We start from the raw sequence: 15,397 nt of genomic DNA, 5'->3' as shown, positions 1-15,397 counted from the left end.
TATAAACACCTGTCACACAGCCCAAATCGAACAAACCATAAGGGCCTCCAAAAATCCTTGATTTGTATGGTTTGTATGGCTCTGTGTCTCTTTGTGCAGCATTGAAGTGGCAGGATGGGAGCAAAATTTATGTTTTTCTGCATCTACCTTTGCACCATCATCATGTGATAGCCTATGGCAGGATGCCCAATAGGAGGTGGCCAATGTCCAGCTTCCTGTTGACAGTTTGTCCCTCAGCTCCGTGGTTCTTGTTAGCTCCTCAGCTTCACACACACACTGCTGTCTGAGGGTGTTTGAAACATAAAAACTCAACCAAGCTTTGTGGCATTTTTCTGCTACAGGTCCCTACAGGAAATCTTGTGGGACCATTTAAAAGATGATTTGCATGAAATAAAATTAAATATTTGTGTGTGTGTGTGTGTGTGTGTGTGTGTCCTACATGTGTCTGCGTGTATACTCTATTGTGTGTATGTATAAGTGCTATTATGTGTACATGGTTTGATGTGAGGACGTGATATACGAGAATCCCTGTGTTTATTAAATTCCCTCAGAACATTTACTGTACTAAGTGAGATTGATGTTGATTGATGCCTCTGCCATTAAGGAGCCGAGCCAAAGAGTGTTGTTACTCAGCAACTTCTGTCTATTCATGATTATTTGGCAACTCAAACAAGTGCACATTATCAGTAAAGATGATGGCAGCTACTTGAGCAGGAGCATTTCAGTCTCTAAATGTTCACACCATGACCACTAGGTGGAGTAAAGATAGATACAGGGTAGACAGAGGATGTATTTCATTATTTTGGATTTGGTTAAAGGCTGTTTTTTGGTTAAAGTCATTGTCTTTTATTTTTTAAAATATGTATAAATAATGACACTTACTTCAATATTAAGTTTTTTTTTTTTTTGGACCCTCTTTGCTTTTTAAATTAATGTCTTATGTCCCTTTCTTGTGGCCATATGTGAAAAATTGTGTACACTCCTTTCAGACAAACAGTTTAGTTTTTGTGTTCTGCTCAGATTATATGTTTTATATATTGTATGTATATATGCAGTGTAAATGAATTATATTTTAATTTATGTATAACTTTGGCGATTTATTTCACAGTGGTGCCTCTCCTTTTCTACCTCCAGGTAAAGTTCCAGGGCATTTTGATCATTTTACAGCTTCCCCGCTGCTGGGCTGCTGCTCACATTCATCAGAGCATACATGATCTAACTACAGTCTGATAGTCCAAAAGCTCAAAAATAAAGTGAATACTGCATAGATCTAAGTGTGTGGAAATCTCTTTCATCAAGTTTGGACTCATTGATGTTTCCAGCACTTTGCAAAGATTTAGCCTGGTGGAGCGGTAAGGCAAGGCAATTTACATTACACAAGGCTTTACATAGAGCATAAAAGGCATCAAGACAGAATATAAAAGCAACACAAGGCAATGTAAAGAGACATTTAAATACAATTTAAGTGTTACATTTGTAAATATAAAGAAGCTAAAATAGAATAAGACAGATAAAATGGGATAAAAGTTATATTGCAGTGTGAAGATATTAATCCTTAAATTATTTAATTAAAAGCCGTGGCAAGCAGAAAAGTCTTAAACTGTGATTTAAAAGAACTGAGAGTTGGCAGTCATCCTGCATGGTCCAGTGTCTACACCACAGACCCAGAATCTTCACAGATACTTAGAGCAACATTTAAATGGTTTATATAAGTTGGTGAACCAGCTTGTTAAGTGTACTTTGCACCTGAAGAGTATTACACCCTGACACTAACCAGAAATATTGGCAATTATCATATATCAGTATATCCCACTTTAAAATATACAGTATGTGCCATTGAATAACTAAATAAAACATGTAGTAACTTATGATTTTTTTTTATCAAAATATTGATATTGATATTTCCTTAGGGCAAACACATACAGCCTAAATGTTTTTTGTTAGGTAGGATGTGATGTATATTTGCTTATCCATTGTGTATTTTTAATAGCAATGTCCCTTTATGGGATTTCAGGTGTAGACACATTTCATGTATGTTGCTGCCCTCTACAGGAAATAAGACTATCTGCTCCATTACCATACAAGTTGTCCAGAAGTCTCTCTAGAATCATTAACGTTTCATCCTTTCTGCCATCTCACTTCTTGTATTGGTGTAATTATAAGTTATTCAAAAAAAAACTGAACAGGGTGACAGTTTGATACAAATATATATTTAATTATAATAAAAGAACACTTACTGAGGGGAAACAAAAAGCAATGGTACAGGGCAGACAGCAAATAAAGAGAACCAGTTAAAGCCTCCAAAATTAGCTTTTTCCCCTCAGTTTTCAAAATTGTAACACAAATATTTTTGGAATGAAATCCTCAAAAAAGGTCAGATGGTTTTCAAACATGTTCAAGGAGAAAATTAACTGTTTAATACTCATCACATTGCTAACAACCTGTGTTTCAGCAGGAACCTCCAGGAGTTGGTTTTGTTGTACCGTGAAGCCACTCCATCAATAGCATACACAGCATTTATACAGTTTTATATAGAAAGAAGCATTGACACTAACAAAGAAATTGGGGCGATTATTGACACACAGGCCAACACGTCAGATGAATGAAGGGACATTTAATGACTTGTTTTCTGAGTTGAATGGGGTGAGAGAGCACAGCCACAAATATACATCATTGTGACCATTATCTACGTATTATGCCCAGTCAAACCAAAAAATCATGTTGTAAAATTTTGATAGTTGAGTACAATGACACATGAATCAAGCAAACAAAAAATATCCAGTCAGCATTATGACTGCACTATGTGTAGCTGAAGATTCCTGAATTTGAATGAAGAAGACATTTAACTGTGTGGTGTGACAAATTTTTTACATATCTTTTCCAAAATGTTTCAGAGAATCATACAGCCAACAGACTTATTTGCATGATGGTTTCTCTTAAATACCTCTCAGAGTAAACAGCTCTTTTTAAAATGTTTGTATGGTACAAGATGGCGTGGCTTTTTTGAGTCTTCAAAACAAAGTTTCATGGACAGGAAAAATTAAAAAGTGTTGGACCTCGAGACACAGTTTAGTCACTATCTGAGGATTCACTGGAGCTGGAGGAGGAAGACGAAGATTTCTGTTTCCTCTTCTTCTGCTTCTTTTTGTGATGCTTCCCGTGCTCCCGTTTGTCCTTCTTGCTTTTCTTCTTGTGGCTTTTCAGTTTCTTTTTCTTCGTCCTCACCTCTTCATCAGATGAGGGAGAGGACCTGCTGTGCTTCTTTTTCTTCTTTGAAGACCCCCCATCACTTGACGACGAAGCATATCTAAGGAGTAGAAACAAAACACAAACTGATCCATTCTGACCCTACATTTACATGTCTGTGCCATGTCTTTTTTGTCTAATAGCTTTTATGTTTTAATATAGCCACTCAACATGACAGTGACGTTGATAGAGTGGACAAAAGAGGAAAAAAAAAACACTGAAAATTTGCAAAACAGGATAAAAAGTTACCTCTTTCTTGACTTTCTTTCTCTGCTCTTCTTCAGTTTGTGTCTCTCTTTTCTTTCACCATCATCATCACGTGAACCTAACACACACAAAGTTGTAGACAAAACAGTCAAGACATGTTTACCTGAAAAAGTAGCCAGTCATATACAGTCATTAATATTGGACCCAGCAACACTACCAGCACTTGCAATACTAGGGCTGCTGCTGCTGCTGCTCATCTATTTGCAATGACTAAATTCTAAAAATCTTACCATTCAGCTGAGTTTCTCCCTGTTTAGTTTCAAACTGCTGAGTCTACCTGGGTGTTTTCTTATTTGTGAGACAGGTTACTCAGCATACAAATACCAACTGATGGGTTGCGAGGGTGGCAGAACTGTCATTTTAAGCCACACTCTGCAACACCTTGCTTAGCCTAAATCACAAATGATAGGCTGTGCTAAAGAAAAATGTCCCATCCGGGGTTTATGCCAGCTTTTTGCCGGTATCACATGTAACTGTCTGGGAGATGAAAATATCAATGTCCGAAATGTTCAAAGAGCAGGAAATGTGCTGACTGCCAAAGAAAAAAAGTAATTCATTAATAGCATATTAAATAGCCTAATATTATGTGACCTGTCAGATATGTTGCCAAGACAATTTAAATATAAACTTATATTTTGCAAAGTTTTGTTTTTGCCTCCACTGTTATAACAATGAGAGATTCACTGAGAGTTTGGTCACGTGACTAAGCGTGGCATGAGATTCAAAAGCCGTACAGTCCAGCAACAGCCCTGCGCCTTGGCTTGACAGCAGTTAACACAACTCTGAAAAGTCTTACTGTTTTCTCTCAGGTAACATTATATCCAGCATTGGCACAGTGAAACAAATGGATCAGCCCAGAGCTCCGTGGTTAAATAACATGTAATTGATCAGTCGGAGGTTTAACTTTTCCCCGGCCCCGGTGAGGATGGGAGAAACGTATAAACATTTAGAAAAGATGATGGTGACTGAAGAAATTTAAGCAAATGTTTAACTTATAGCGGGATGCATGAGAGTTATAGTAACTTACAGGACTCAAAACGAACTTTTTCACCACCTTCCCAAAACTGTCCCTAAGCATATTTTTGTATGTTTAGTTTCTGCGTGGATGAATCTGCAGATGCTGAGTATGGACACATGATGCGGCCGGCTTAATTTTACCCAGTCCCGGTGAAAGGCAGGCTCGGGGAGACCGTGGCAGGTGGAGGTGGTGGCTGAGCTGCAGCTGTAAGCTGCCCGCATGGCTGCATTTAATTAACAACAGCAAAGTGATTTGTTTTATTTTATTGTTGTAGCATATATGTTCAGTTTACAAAGTTTGTGAAAAGTTCAATCTGTTGGATACATTTGTTGGATCATAGCGTTTGTGTTTTTGTGTTTTATGGTTGTTTAAATGTAGGCTATTATATGGCTATTTATTATATGGCAAAAGTATGTGAACCTCTAGGATTATCAATTCATTTGAAGGGGAAAGTAGTGTCAGGTGATTCAATCAATCAATGGGATGACAATCAAGTGTGAGTCTGGGAGGCCCTACCTTATTTAAAAAAGAGAAATCTGGGTCTTCAATATCAAAGTCTGAGCTTCACAACACAGGTTTGTGGAAGTGTGTCATTGCTCAAACAAAGGATATTTCTGAGGACCTTAGAAGAAGCATTATTGATGCTCACCAGGCTAGAAATGGTTACAAAACCATTTCTCAAGAGTTTGGAACCCACCAGTCGACTGTCAGGCAGATCATGTACAAACTGAAGACATCCAACACCCATGTTACCCTCCCCAGGAGTGGTCGAACAACAAAGATCACACCAAGAGCAGGCATGTAATACTCCGGGAGGTCACAAGGGACCCCAGGGTAATGTCTAAGAAACTAAAGGTCTCTCTTGCAGTGGCTCCAGTCAACGTTCATGAGTCCACCATCAGGAGAACATTGAACATCAATGGTATACATGGCAGAGTTGCAAGGAGAAACCAACTTCTCTCCAAAAAGAACAATGCTGCCATCTACAGTTTGCTCAAACTAGGTGGATAAGCCAGAAGATTACTGGAAAAATGTTCTGTGGATGGATGAGACCAAAATCGAACTTTTTGGTTTGAATGAGAAGCGTTATGTTTGGCAATGAGCAAACACTGCATTCCAGCATATAAACATTAACCCATCTGTGAAACATGCTGGTGGTAGCATCATGGTTTGGGCTGCTTTGCTGCCTTTGAACCAGGACGGCTTGCAATCATTGATGGAGCTATGAGTTCTGAGTTGTACCAGCAAATTCTATAGGAAAATGTCAAGTTATCTGTCTGTGAACTGAAGCTCAACAGAAATGGGTCATGAAGTAAGACAACGACCCTAAACACACAAGATGTTCTACCAAAGAATGGTTAGAGCAGAATAATGTTTTGCAATGGCCGAGTCAAAGTCCTGATGTTAATGCTGTGGAAGAACCTGAAGCAGGCAGTTCATGCAAAGAAGCCCACCAACATCCCGGAGTTGAGACTGTTCTGTAAGGAGGAATGGGCTAAAATTCCTCCAAGCTAATGTGCAGGGCTGATAAACAGTTAGTTTATTTTGATCACATCCCTGCTAAAACTGACAACCCATTGATTTGTCATATTTTCCCAAATTTCCTCTGTCCAAAGATAGAAACTTAAGAGCAAAATAGAAATGGTATCCTGGTTACAGCAGCAGTATGCAGAGTTTATCAACATCATGTTACATGACTTTTGCATACTAAATATCAGTTTTCAAATGTCAATTTCTCACAAGCTCTCATTTCCACTAGTGTGTAAAGCTGCTTAGTGAATCTGTAAATCAGTTGTCCCAAGACTATTTCACAAAGATATTTACTTGCAATATGTTTATGCTAATTTCTATAGATTTTCACAGCATTTTCATCATTAATGATGATCTTGTTGCCTTTTAATATATTATTAGCCATAGAGTACTTCAAAAAAGATCAGGGGGATGATATTTCTTACCTCTACGATGCTGTCCACTTCTCCCCAGCTTCTCATTGCGCTGCGCTGCAGGCACATCGTCTTCACTCTCCTCAGTGCTGGTGCTGCTTACATCCAGAACAATGTCTTTCTGGGGGTCAACTCTGACAAAGTTTCGGCACTCAAAGGTCAAGTGGCCCGCTGAAAAATGAAAGTCAAAAACAGAATAGATGAACAACTGTGACAAAGCAGGACAATTTTATTGTTTGCATTTAGAATTATAACACTGACCTTCGCAAACGACTAAGGAAATGTGAATCTGCCCCAAAAAACACTTATTACTTAACAATCAATACTCAAAAGAGCTTTAAAACAGACTATCTTGACTGTAACAAGCCCACATTTACCCAGGTTGAGAAAAGGACTGATAGCACACACACACACACACACGCGCGCGCGCGCGCGCACGCACGCACTTGAACTTGCAATGGAAATTTTGGGTCAAAAGTATACTTACGATATCCACATTTCTTGCAACCAGCTCTAATGTTGTCCTTATTAGGACCTGTGAAATAATGAGAGTTTTTTAGTGTTTGTAGTATTTGTATATATGAACTCATGGATGTCCAAAAACAAGAAGATGTATTGAAATGTTAAATATAACTGCATTCAAAGTGACATGTTATATGATGTTAGGATATTCTTTAATTCCTATTTAAGAGCATACAGTATATATCTGTATGTTTTGCTTTAATACTCTACTAACACAACCAACTACAAAGAGTTCTCACTAAGCTATGTCTTTCTGATGTTGAGACAAACGAAACTTCAGCTACTGCTTATTAATTATGTCACAGCACTATTGCTGTAGACATTTATGAATAAACAAATACAATAGCTACTGTTTTTTTGTTTTTTTACCAGGAGATGTTTGACTGTTTCTCGCTGGAGGTTAGAAAGTTGTTTGTTGTGTGTGCTCTTTAGCTAGGCTAACGTTAAGGTTAGCGACACTTTGTTTACTGTTAACGTTACTCTGATAACTGTCCAGAGAAAATTACACCAGCAATGAAATGCAATAAAAATACTCAATTCTAATACCTACCTGGCACAGCCATTGCACTTTTCACGACAAAGCCGAGACAGTACAATACTGGTTGAGCGCGAATCAACCAAATCTCCTGTCCTCACTCAAAACAGAACCGGTGGGAAACATTCGTTCAAAAATATTGGTTCCTCCGGTTCAATCTTCTTCGTTTGGCAAACCGAATAACTGGCGCATTACCGCCACCGACTGGACTGGAGTATGGAGCAACCGAGAGCACTGCACTGGGTTTTAGCTCAGAAAGGATTTGTCCCTTCAACAACAGCTTCTCAAATACATTTCAAGCCAGACGAACTGAAATACATGTTATATCATCATCATCATCATCAACAACAACAACAATTAATCAAACAAACAAAACTTGAAATTGACAGTTTGAATCCCTGTGCTGAATCAGTGTTTTGAATTAAAAACTGGTACAATTAAAACTATAATAGCAATAATGCAATTATATAAACTATATAAATAGCTCAACCTGAAGGTGTTGCTAACATGTATCACTTTGCAATTTGCATGTGTTCATTCCGGGGAATCATGGGAAGGGGTTGAGGTATAGTGGTAGCCTTACAATGTGTGCCAGAAAGTCTAGACCATCACGATTTATTTAGTGTCTTCCTGGATTATCCTGAATTTTCAGAAAAAATAATATTCTCCCCATGCCTGATTGCTTTCCCAGTAAGGCCAGTTGTGGTTTTTGTTAGCAGTTAATTAAAGCCAGCCAGAGTCACAGTGGCAGATGGAATATGTCGGGCTTCCAGACATGTTCTCATCATCATGTATGTTACTGTGACACACACACCCACACGTAATTCATGTTATTCACAATAAAAACTGATTACAGTCAGTGTTCTCTTATCAGATGATAAGCTTCTTCACAGCTCTGAAGTTACACACTGCAATTGAACTTTGATCACCTACACTTCACCTTATTTTTTCTTGAGCTCTTGTAGTCACCTCACATGCTTAAAAACACATGTGTTTTTGAGAGAAATGCTCTATTGCCAGCTACTGGCCACATGTACCTGAACTTTTCATTTTGAATCTCAGAAAACTGAAAGATGCAGATGTGAAGTTTTTGCATTCTAATATTTAAGGCAAGATAGAAATCAAAACTTCTTTTTAACACATTTGCTTCATTATCACTCAGCCTTTCTCCTCCCACATGATTTAATTTCCTCCACATGGCTGAAATGATGAAATCACTGAGAACCATATATAGCTTGGACAAGAGTGGATTTTCCTTAGATTTTCTCACATATAATTAGGAAAATGTTATTGTGACTGTCATACTATTCTTGGATAGTGAGTGAATGAATAATGAATGAGTGTGTTCTGTTTTTTGTTTTAGTTTTATTTTTAGTCAAAACGTAATCTCTGTGTTAATCTTCCTTTTTTAGCTTAATATTATATCTCATCTGAAAAGTTAGCATTACATTATTTAGTTCAAGTAATGCCTCTCTCCAGGCTTTCCTAACAAACTTCTTGCTGTTAAGAAGCATCAATTATCTAACAAGGCTAAGATATAGTTCAAAGGCACTTGCTTTATCTCTGTGTTGGTTTATCACCTGAGGTGAAAGATTAAACAAAGAGTGTTTAATAGGAAATGTACTTTTTCAGCCACTGGAAGGTGCAAAGAACATTTAGTAGACAACCCTTTGAGAGACAATTTTTGTAAAGCAATTCTTCTACTTGAAAAAGTTGAGAATAAAGACATAACATTCGTCACAAGAACGACAAATGGCACGCTACTGTGTAATTATGGTTCCCAGTCATGAAGGTTTCAAGCCTAAAACAGTTAACAACATTCATATTAGTCACTGGTCTGTCTAGCAACACAGACACAGTGGAAGAAATGCTTACCACCACCACGTCTGTGAAGGATGACAAACTCCTCTGCTGGCTATTAATTTACTGAACATATCATATTACATTCACTTTAACACAGTTTGACTCGGAGTAATCTGAAACTGTTATTCCAGATGTCTTTTCACAAGTGTTATTCTTATGATCTGTGCTTTCACTCACACATGCCTTCATCTAACATAATTATTCCACTCCAAAACAATGTTTCACTCTACTCATTCATCCTCAAGGCTTTATTGCATTTCATATCTTGATGTAAACAAAAGACACTGTAACAGAATCAAAGCACAAAAGAGTCTGCTTTCACTCTTAACCCTAATCCTACAATCTGGGGTACCTGCAGACCCCAGAGGTACATATACTTTTTATCATATCTCACAGGTGCTTTATTCTATCATTCTAATTTTTCATGACTTTGTCAATCAATTTGTTCCTAATGACTTCATATCATTGTTTTCTATTTCTGTTTTAATTAGTGCTTTTTAGAAATACCTATGTACTGGGGTTCTGGCGGACCCCAATCAAAAGCACCCAACTCTACCTATGCAGTTTTAATATATGGAACTATTTATTGAGTTCATGTTTGCAGTGGGTCCTAATTCAAAGTATCACACACTATCAGCAGGGTTAGGGCCACTTTTTCAGTCATTTTGAAGGAAACAGACACAGATGTAGCAGACACAGATTTCCTCATGTGCTCTGTCAAGAACCCTAAATTTTCATTTTAAACAATATGCAAATTAACAGGGTCTCTCCTAAAATAATAATAATCTGCTTTTTTTCAGATTACATTAATTACATATGTAACAACTAATGTTTTGAGAAGAAACAAGTTAACATTTTGCTATGATAGTTGTTTCTTACAGTGGTTTATTCTTTTGGTAGTCCTTGTATGTTAAATATGTTTGTACATTTTTCTATTCTTCTATTTGATTCAGAAGGTCTCCTCATGTTTGCCTGCACTGCAGTAACAAATAATAGTGCAAATTAGGTTGCAATGAACCAATAATTGTCTGGAATTATGGAAGTACAACATTTTTAGTGCTGCAACTAAATACCATGAGTCATGATGTGGTCAGATACCTTCCTGTTGTTTATTGGAAGCAGTATTTTAAAGACAGAGTGTTTAACTTCTGCTACAAACTACATCTCTAAGACAAATATAATTGAAAGCAAAATTATTCTACTGATCTAAGCATGACACACTTGGTACTTATTACTTATTATAAACTCTGTAGTTATTGGGAATTCTTACACAGAATGACTCAATTTTCATAGAAATGTAAGCAGTTTGTAGGCCAGCTTTTAAAACACTTGGGTCTGATCCTCCAAGCTGATCCTGCTCTAGAGTAACTTGTGCAGTTAAGGTTACCAGGTAATCTAGCCTGGTTTAAAGTGAACCAACTGATGCCAGAAAAAAAATCTGTTATGTCCAAAGCTTGCTCACTAACCTGCCAATCTTTCTGTGTGACACAGGCAACCTATATTTTGAATTATGATAAACTGTGAGAGTCAGTAAATGCTGATTTTCTCTTTAAATGTACATGGTCAAAAAATCTATGGATTGGGCCTTTAAGGAGTGCTTTATTGGTACCTGCTGACGGGCTAGTTCATAAACCTGTCTGAATTTCTGGACACATCATAAAAAGCTCCCTGATAATGATAAGACTGTAGTAAAACATTCCTCAGTTGTTGCTCCTTTTCTTTCATCCTTATCCGAGCCTCACTTCTGTATCTGTCTCCCATTTTTCCCTCTGTCAAAGGATGATTAGAAACAACAAAGTAGAGTTGTCTTTGTGTAAATATAATGAACTACTGTATATACCAGTGAATTAGCAGTAGAAATATTGCCACTGTTGACTATTTGACATTAGCACTATCTTTGACCTCATAGAGTTTAGTAGACACCATTAAAAATGGCATAAATAGACAAGTAGCTGTGCTGACTTTCTCTTTTTTTCTGCAGCATCTATGACTCACAGAACAATTGTAAGAGGAAACTTTTTTATTGTTTCTGGCACAACAAAGGAAATACAACTTTAACAATTTTGATTAACAGGTTGTCATAATGTGACACTTCCATCCAGTTTGTGGGTATTTTTCTTGACTGATGTTGGATTTGGTTTTTAATGCAAAACATTTCCATTAAAACCAGTTAACCAGTTGTATATTATATTGGGCTTGACAGGCAGAAATTCTTTCTTAGGGACAACAAATCCTTTCATAGTTATACAACCACTGAGATGAAACATTGAAGCTGCTGAGCCGGAAACATAAAAATATTTAAAAACAATCATAAAATAAATGTAATAGGTAAATCTACAGAAACAGAGGGGTTGTGATTGAATTTGTTCACATTCCTTAGTTGGATTTAGAAAATTCTCCAACTAAGATGATGCCTTTACACGCCAAGGTCAGCTCATAGCACAGTGGCTTCAATAAAATTATGGCAATGTGTTTATGAGCACAGATAAAAACAAGAGATGGAAACAATCAGTACTCCACTGGGATGCTCCACAGTCAATTCAATTTAAAATGTATTTTCTTGTTTGCCAGCTTTTGCATGCATTTTGGACTCATTATTCACATCTCTTGTGAATTCACATCTTTTCTATTGTGCCACAAACACACGTCAAAGACATGGCTTCAAATGGCAGCCTCACACAAAGTACTCTTAGTGGTTCCCTGAACCCTTTTCCCAGCCCCAGTGTTGTTGTCACGCAGTTGTATGTAACCCCAACAAGCATCTGGAGATTTGGCTGGGGACAGCAGGATGTTTTATGAGAAACTTTTTCCCACAGAAAAGTACAGTTTTTTTTGTGAAGCAGTCTTGAACAACATGTTAAAAACTCATTTTCATCATTCACATACATTAATTAACTTTTTTCACTACAAAAAAAGAAAAGTTCAGAACCATCAGGTGTGTAGTGGCAAAATATATTTTTTGAGAGCTGGATATGAGACATCACAGACAAAAATAATGCTGGACATCTATTATGTTTACTCAGGATTACTGCAAAAAGAGGCCCAGGGCAAAAACTGGCTACTCAGTTTTGCATCATGTTGTTACCTCTTCTCTAAACATTTCTTTTGTAACTAGTTAGCTTACTCATCTCTATTGTGAAAATGCAAGTTCAGTAATTCTGTTACTTACACTGTTGATCAAGGGGATGAGACAAATAGTGGCCAGAAACAAAGAAAGAGGTTATTGTTGCAGTTCTTACAGGTCACTGATGGACCTCATACTTACAAATGTATCTACAGTCCCCTGGGTGGTCCAGTGTGGTCCCCAAGAAATGTCAACCGTATGCCTTATTGGTAATCCATGCATGACTGTGTGACCTAAATACCCGAATTGTAAATGTACATGAATAGTGTCAGACTGGTTGAATGAAAGAGGCAGGCCATCTCACAGCAGTTCTACTTACGCTGCTACTGGCTCTGTCTGGTCAGCACCTGGCGGACACTGTGGACACTGCGGAGGATGTTTTTGGACAAGGGCCTGGCTGGCCCCAGCTCCCTGGGTAAATAAACCTACGTCTGACCTCAAGCGCCAGTCGTGGAGTCTCCCAACCTCACCACCTGACACAATGTTCCTCCCACAAGCACGAGCATCACGCCTGGGTGGTCATGCAGGAGAAGGGAACTCCCTATGGCATCCTTTCAAAAGGGAAAGCTACGGTGGCCCTGAGGGTGAAAACACAACAACATTTCAGAAAACACAGCGACATTTCAGAAAACACAATGACATTTCACAAACATAACAACATTTCACATGACACAAAACGGAAAAGGTAGGGACAACAATTCTTGTTTGTGATTGTACAGAACTCAAGTCAATCAAGATTGGACAGTGATAGCCTACAATAGGAGGTAAACTCCCATGGATGCACTGGCTGGCTGTGAACGTATAGTGGGGTGCTACTGGGCCTTTGTCTTCATTGAAAAAGCTATCAAGAGAAACAGGCTGCAGACAAGTTGATGTAAACCAGGGGTTTCCAGACCCCAGTCCGCAAACCAGAACATTTAGTACTGGACCACGTGGAAACCATGTGATTCGGTAAAAAATCTGGATAATAATTATATGAGTTTGCAGGCTATTATAGGCTATTTTGGGGGTAAATACTTGAACTTGGCGCAGTCTGTGCTGCATTTTCCTCATCACTCCCCAGCATGCCAACCTCTCACTCTCCTTCTTTTTTCTCTCTCTCTGTGGTGTCTTGCTATCTCTCTGTATCAAGGCGTATTGGCCTGAGGCAGCAGGATCTCTTTATTTATCCTGCCAGCCTGGGCCAATATGCAGTGATGCAGAGAGATAGCGAGGCAACAAGTGTGCCAAGGTCAAGGTATTTACTACCAAAATAGCCTATAATAGCCTGCAAACTCATATAATTCAGATTTTTTACCGGATCACATGGTTCCCTCACGACTCGGTACTAGGTATTTTGGTCTGTGGAATCAGGGATCCGGGAAGCCTTGGTTTACATCAACTTGTCTGCAGCCAGGTTCTCTTTATAGCTTTTTCAATAAAGACAAAGGTCCAGTACATTCATGGCCAATCAGTGCATCCGTGGGTGTTTACTTCCTATAGTAGGCTATTACTGACCAATCTTGAATGACTTTGGTCCTGTCCAATCACAAACAAGAATTGTTGTCCCTACTTTTTCTGTTTAGTGAAATGTCATTGTGTTTTTTGTGAAATGTGTTTTGTGAAATGTCATTGTGTTTTGTGAAATGTCATTGTGTTTTGTGAAATGTTGTTGTGTTTTGTGAAGTGTTGTTGTGTTTTGTGAAATGTTGCTGTGTTTTCTGAGATGTTGTTGTGTTTTGACCCTCAGGGCCACTGTAGAAAGCCATAAGGAAGATGAGCAAGACTCTGAATTTATGCAACTCCACCACATTGATTGAACTTCTTGATTTATTAACATTCATCTTCTTGGCCTTCATTTACTTTGACTTGGGCTGAAATAAAAACTACTTTGGGAATCTTTTTGCACATTGTTCTTTACAGGTAGGATATTTCTTGTTTTTCTGCCTGGTCTTGTCCAAGGTCTTGCCAGGTGAGGCAAACAGCAGCTGGAATTGATTTGTACTTCTGTATGCGGTAGGAGTGTGGTTGCTCTCCCTTACCCCTCTGTCTTCCCACCTCATTTTCTCCCTCCCGGCTCTCTTTTTCTCCCACCCTGAATCTTTCTCTGCATGTGTGATGGTTTCTGTAATGAGGGCTCTTTGATGTGGAGGAGATCTAGGGTAAGCAGAGTGCTTAGTTGAGTGGGAGGCGAAGAATGCGAGGCAGGTACACCGCAGTTGTGTGTGTTGATTAAAACTCCTGTTTTCTCCCATCAGACCATGCTCGACCATCCTGAATACAAATGCATCTTTCTGGATTTCTGCAGTTTTAGTCTTCCCGCATAATCCTGCTGTTCAATCAACATTTAGCTCATTAATATAAGTTTGTTTTAACATGCCTGTCTTTGAAATGTACAGTATCTACACACTTGTTTATTTCTCTGCATTCCATAAACCCTTTGTCCCACTTTGACTCCTCTGAAACCAATTCAGATATTTCCTGCAGCCAACTACAAAGCCCGAACCGATCTGAGCTGCTAACAGACATGTGTCCACAAAGGACAGAGAGAGAAAAATCCTTTGATTCAATGCATTGTGGAGGAAAAAGATGTGCAGCTTGGGAGGGAAATGGGCCTGCTCTCTGATTTGATGGATATTTCTGACGCATATTGGTAAAAAGGTGAGTACTGCTAGTGGTACAGATATGTGCGTGTGTCCAAACAAGTTTGCCTCTGTCTCTAACAAAAGATGCAAGCTGGGGCTAGAAAATGGTAGTGGTGGAAGACAAATAACTTTTTGTTTTCCATTGAGAAACTTCACCAGCCATTGTTGCAGGAGGAGGTATAAGAAACCGATTGTAATCGCTAGGTGTTTAAAGCTCCAAGGGAATAAGAAAAGCAGAAGAAGAAGAAGAAGAAA

The 15,397-nt window shown here is 38.4% G+C and overlaps 1 protein-coding gene across 1 annotated transcript; it reads right to left on the bottom strand.

Moving 5' to 3' along the window:
• Nucleotides 1-2,188: 2,188 nt before the first annotated feature.
• srek1ip1 (SREK1-interacting protein 1) lies at nucleotides 2,189-7,673 on the bottom strand. The gene is made up of 5 exons (XM_067596726.1): nucleotides 7,547-7,673; nucleotides 6,962-7,009; nucleotides 6,487-6,645; nucleotides 3,496-3,571; nucleotides 2,189-3,307 (listed from the first exon to the last, which is right to left on the bottom strand). Exons 1-5 carry the CDS (start codon nucleotides 7,557-7,559, stop codon nucleotides 3,070-3,072), a joined length of 534 nt encoding a protein of 177 aa, XP_067452827.1. The 5' UTR covers nucleotides 7,560-7,673; the 3' UTR covers nucleotides 2,189-3,069.
• Nucleotides 7,674-15,397: the final 7,724 nt, after the last annotated feature.

Source organism: Thunnus thynnus, chromosome 8 (genome assembly GCF_963924715.1).
Source record: "Thunnus thynnus chromosome 8, fThuThy2.1, whole genome shotgun sequence".
In the NCBI taxonomy this organism is placed as follows: Eukaryota; Metazoa; Chordata; class Actinopteri; order Scombriformes; family Scombridae; genus Thunnus; species Thunnus thynnus.
The sequence above is the reverse complement of the archived record's forward strand: the minus strand, read 5'-3'. Positions and strand labels throughout refer to the sequence as shown.

Bases quoted from the DNA above. Each gene is read 5' to 3' on its own strand.
- srek1ip1 (XM_067596726.1), bottom strand. The intron at 3,572-6,486 runs GTAAGAAATATC...TGTGTGTGTTAG, and splicing joins AAGTGGACAGCATCGTAGAG to GTTCACGTGATGATGATGGT. The intron at 3,308-3,495 runs GTAACTTTTTAT...TCTACTCCTTAG, and splicing joins GAAAGAAAGTCAAGAAAGAG to ATATGCTTCGTCGTCAAGTG.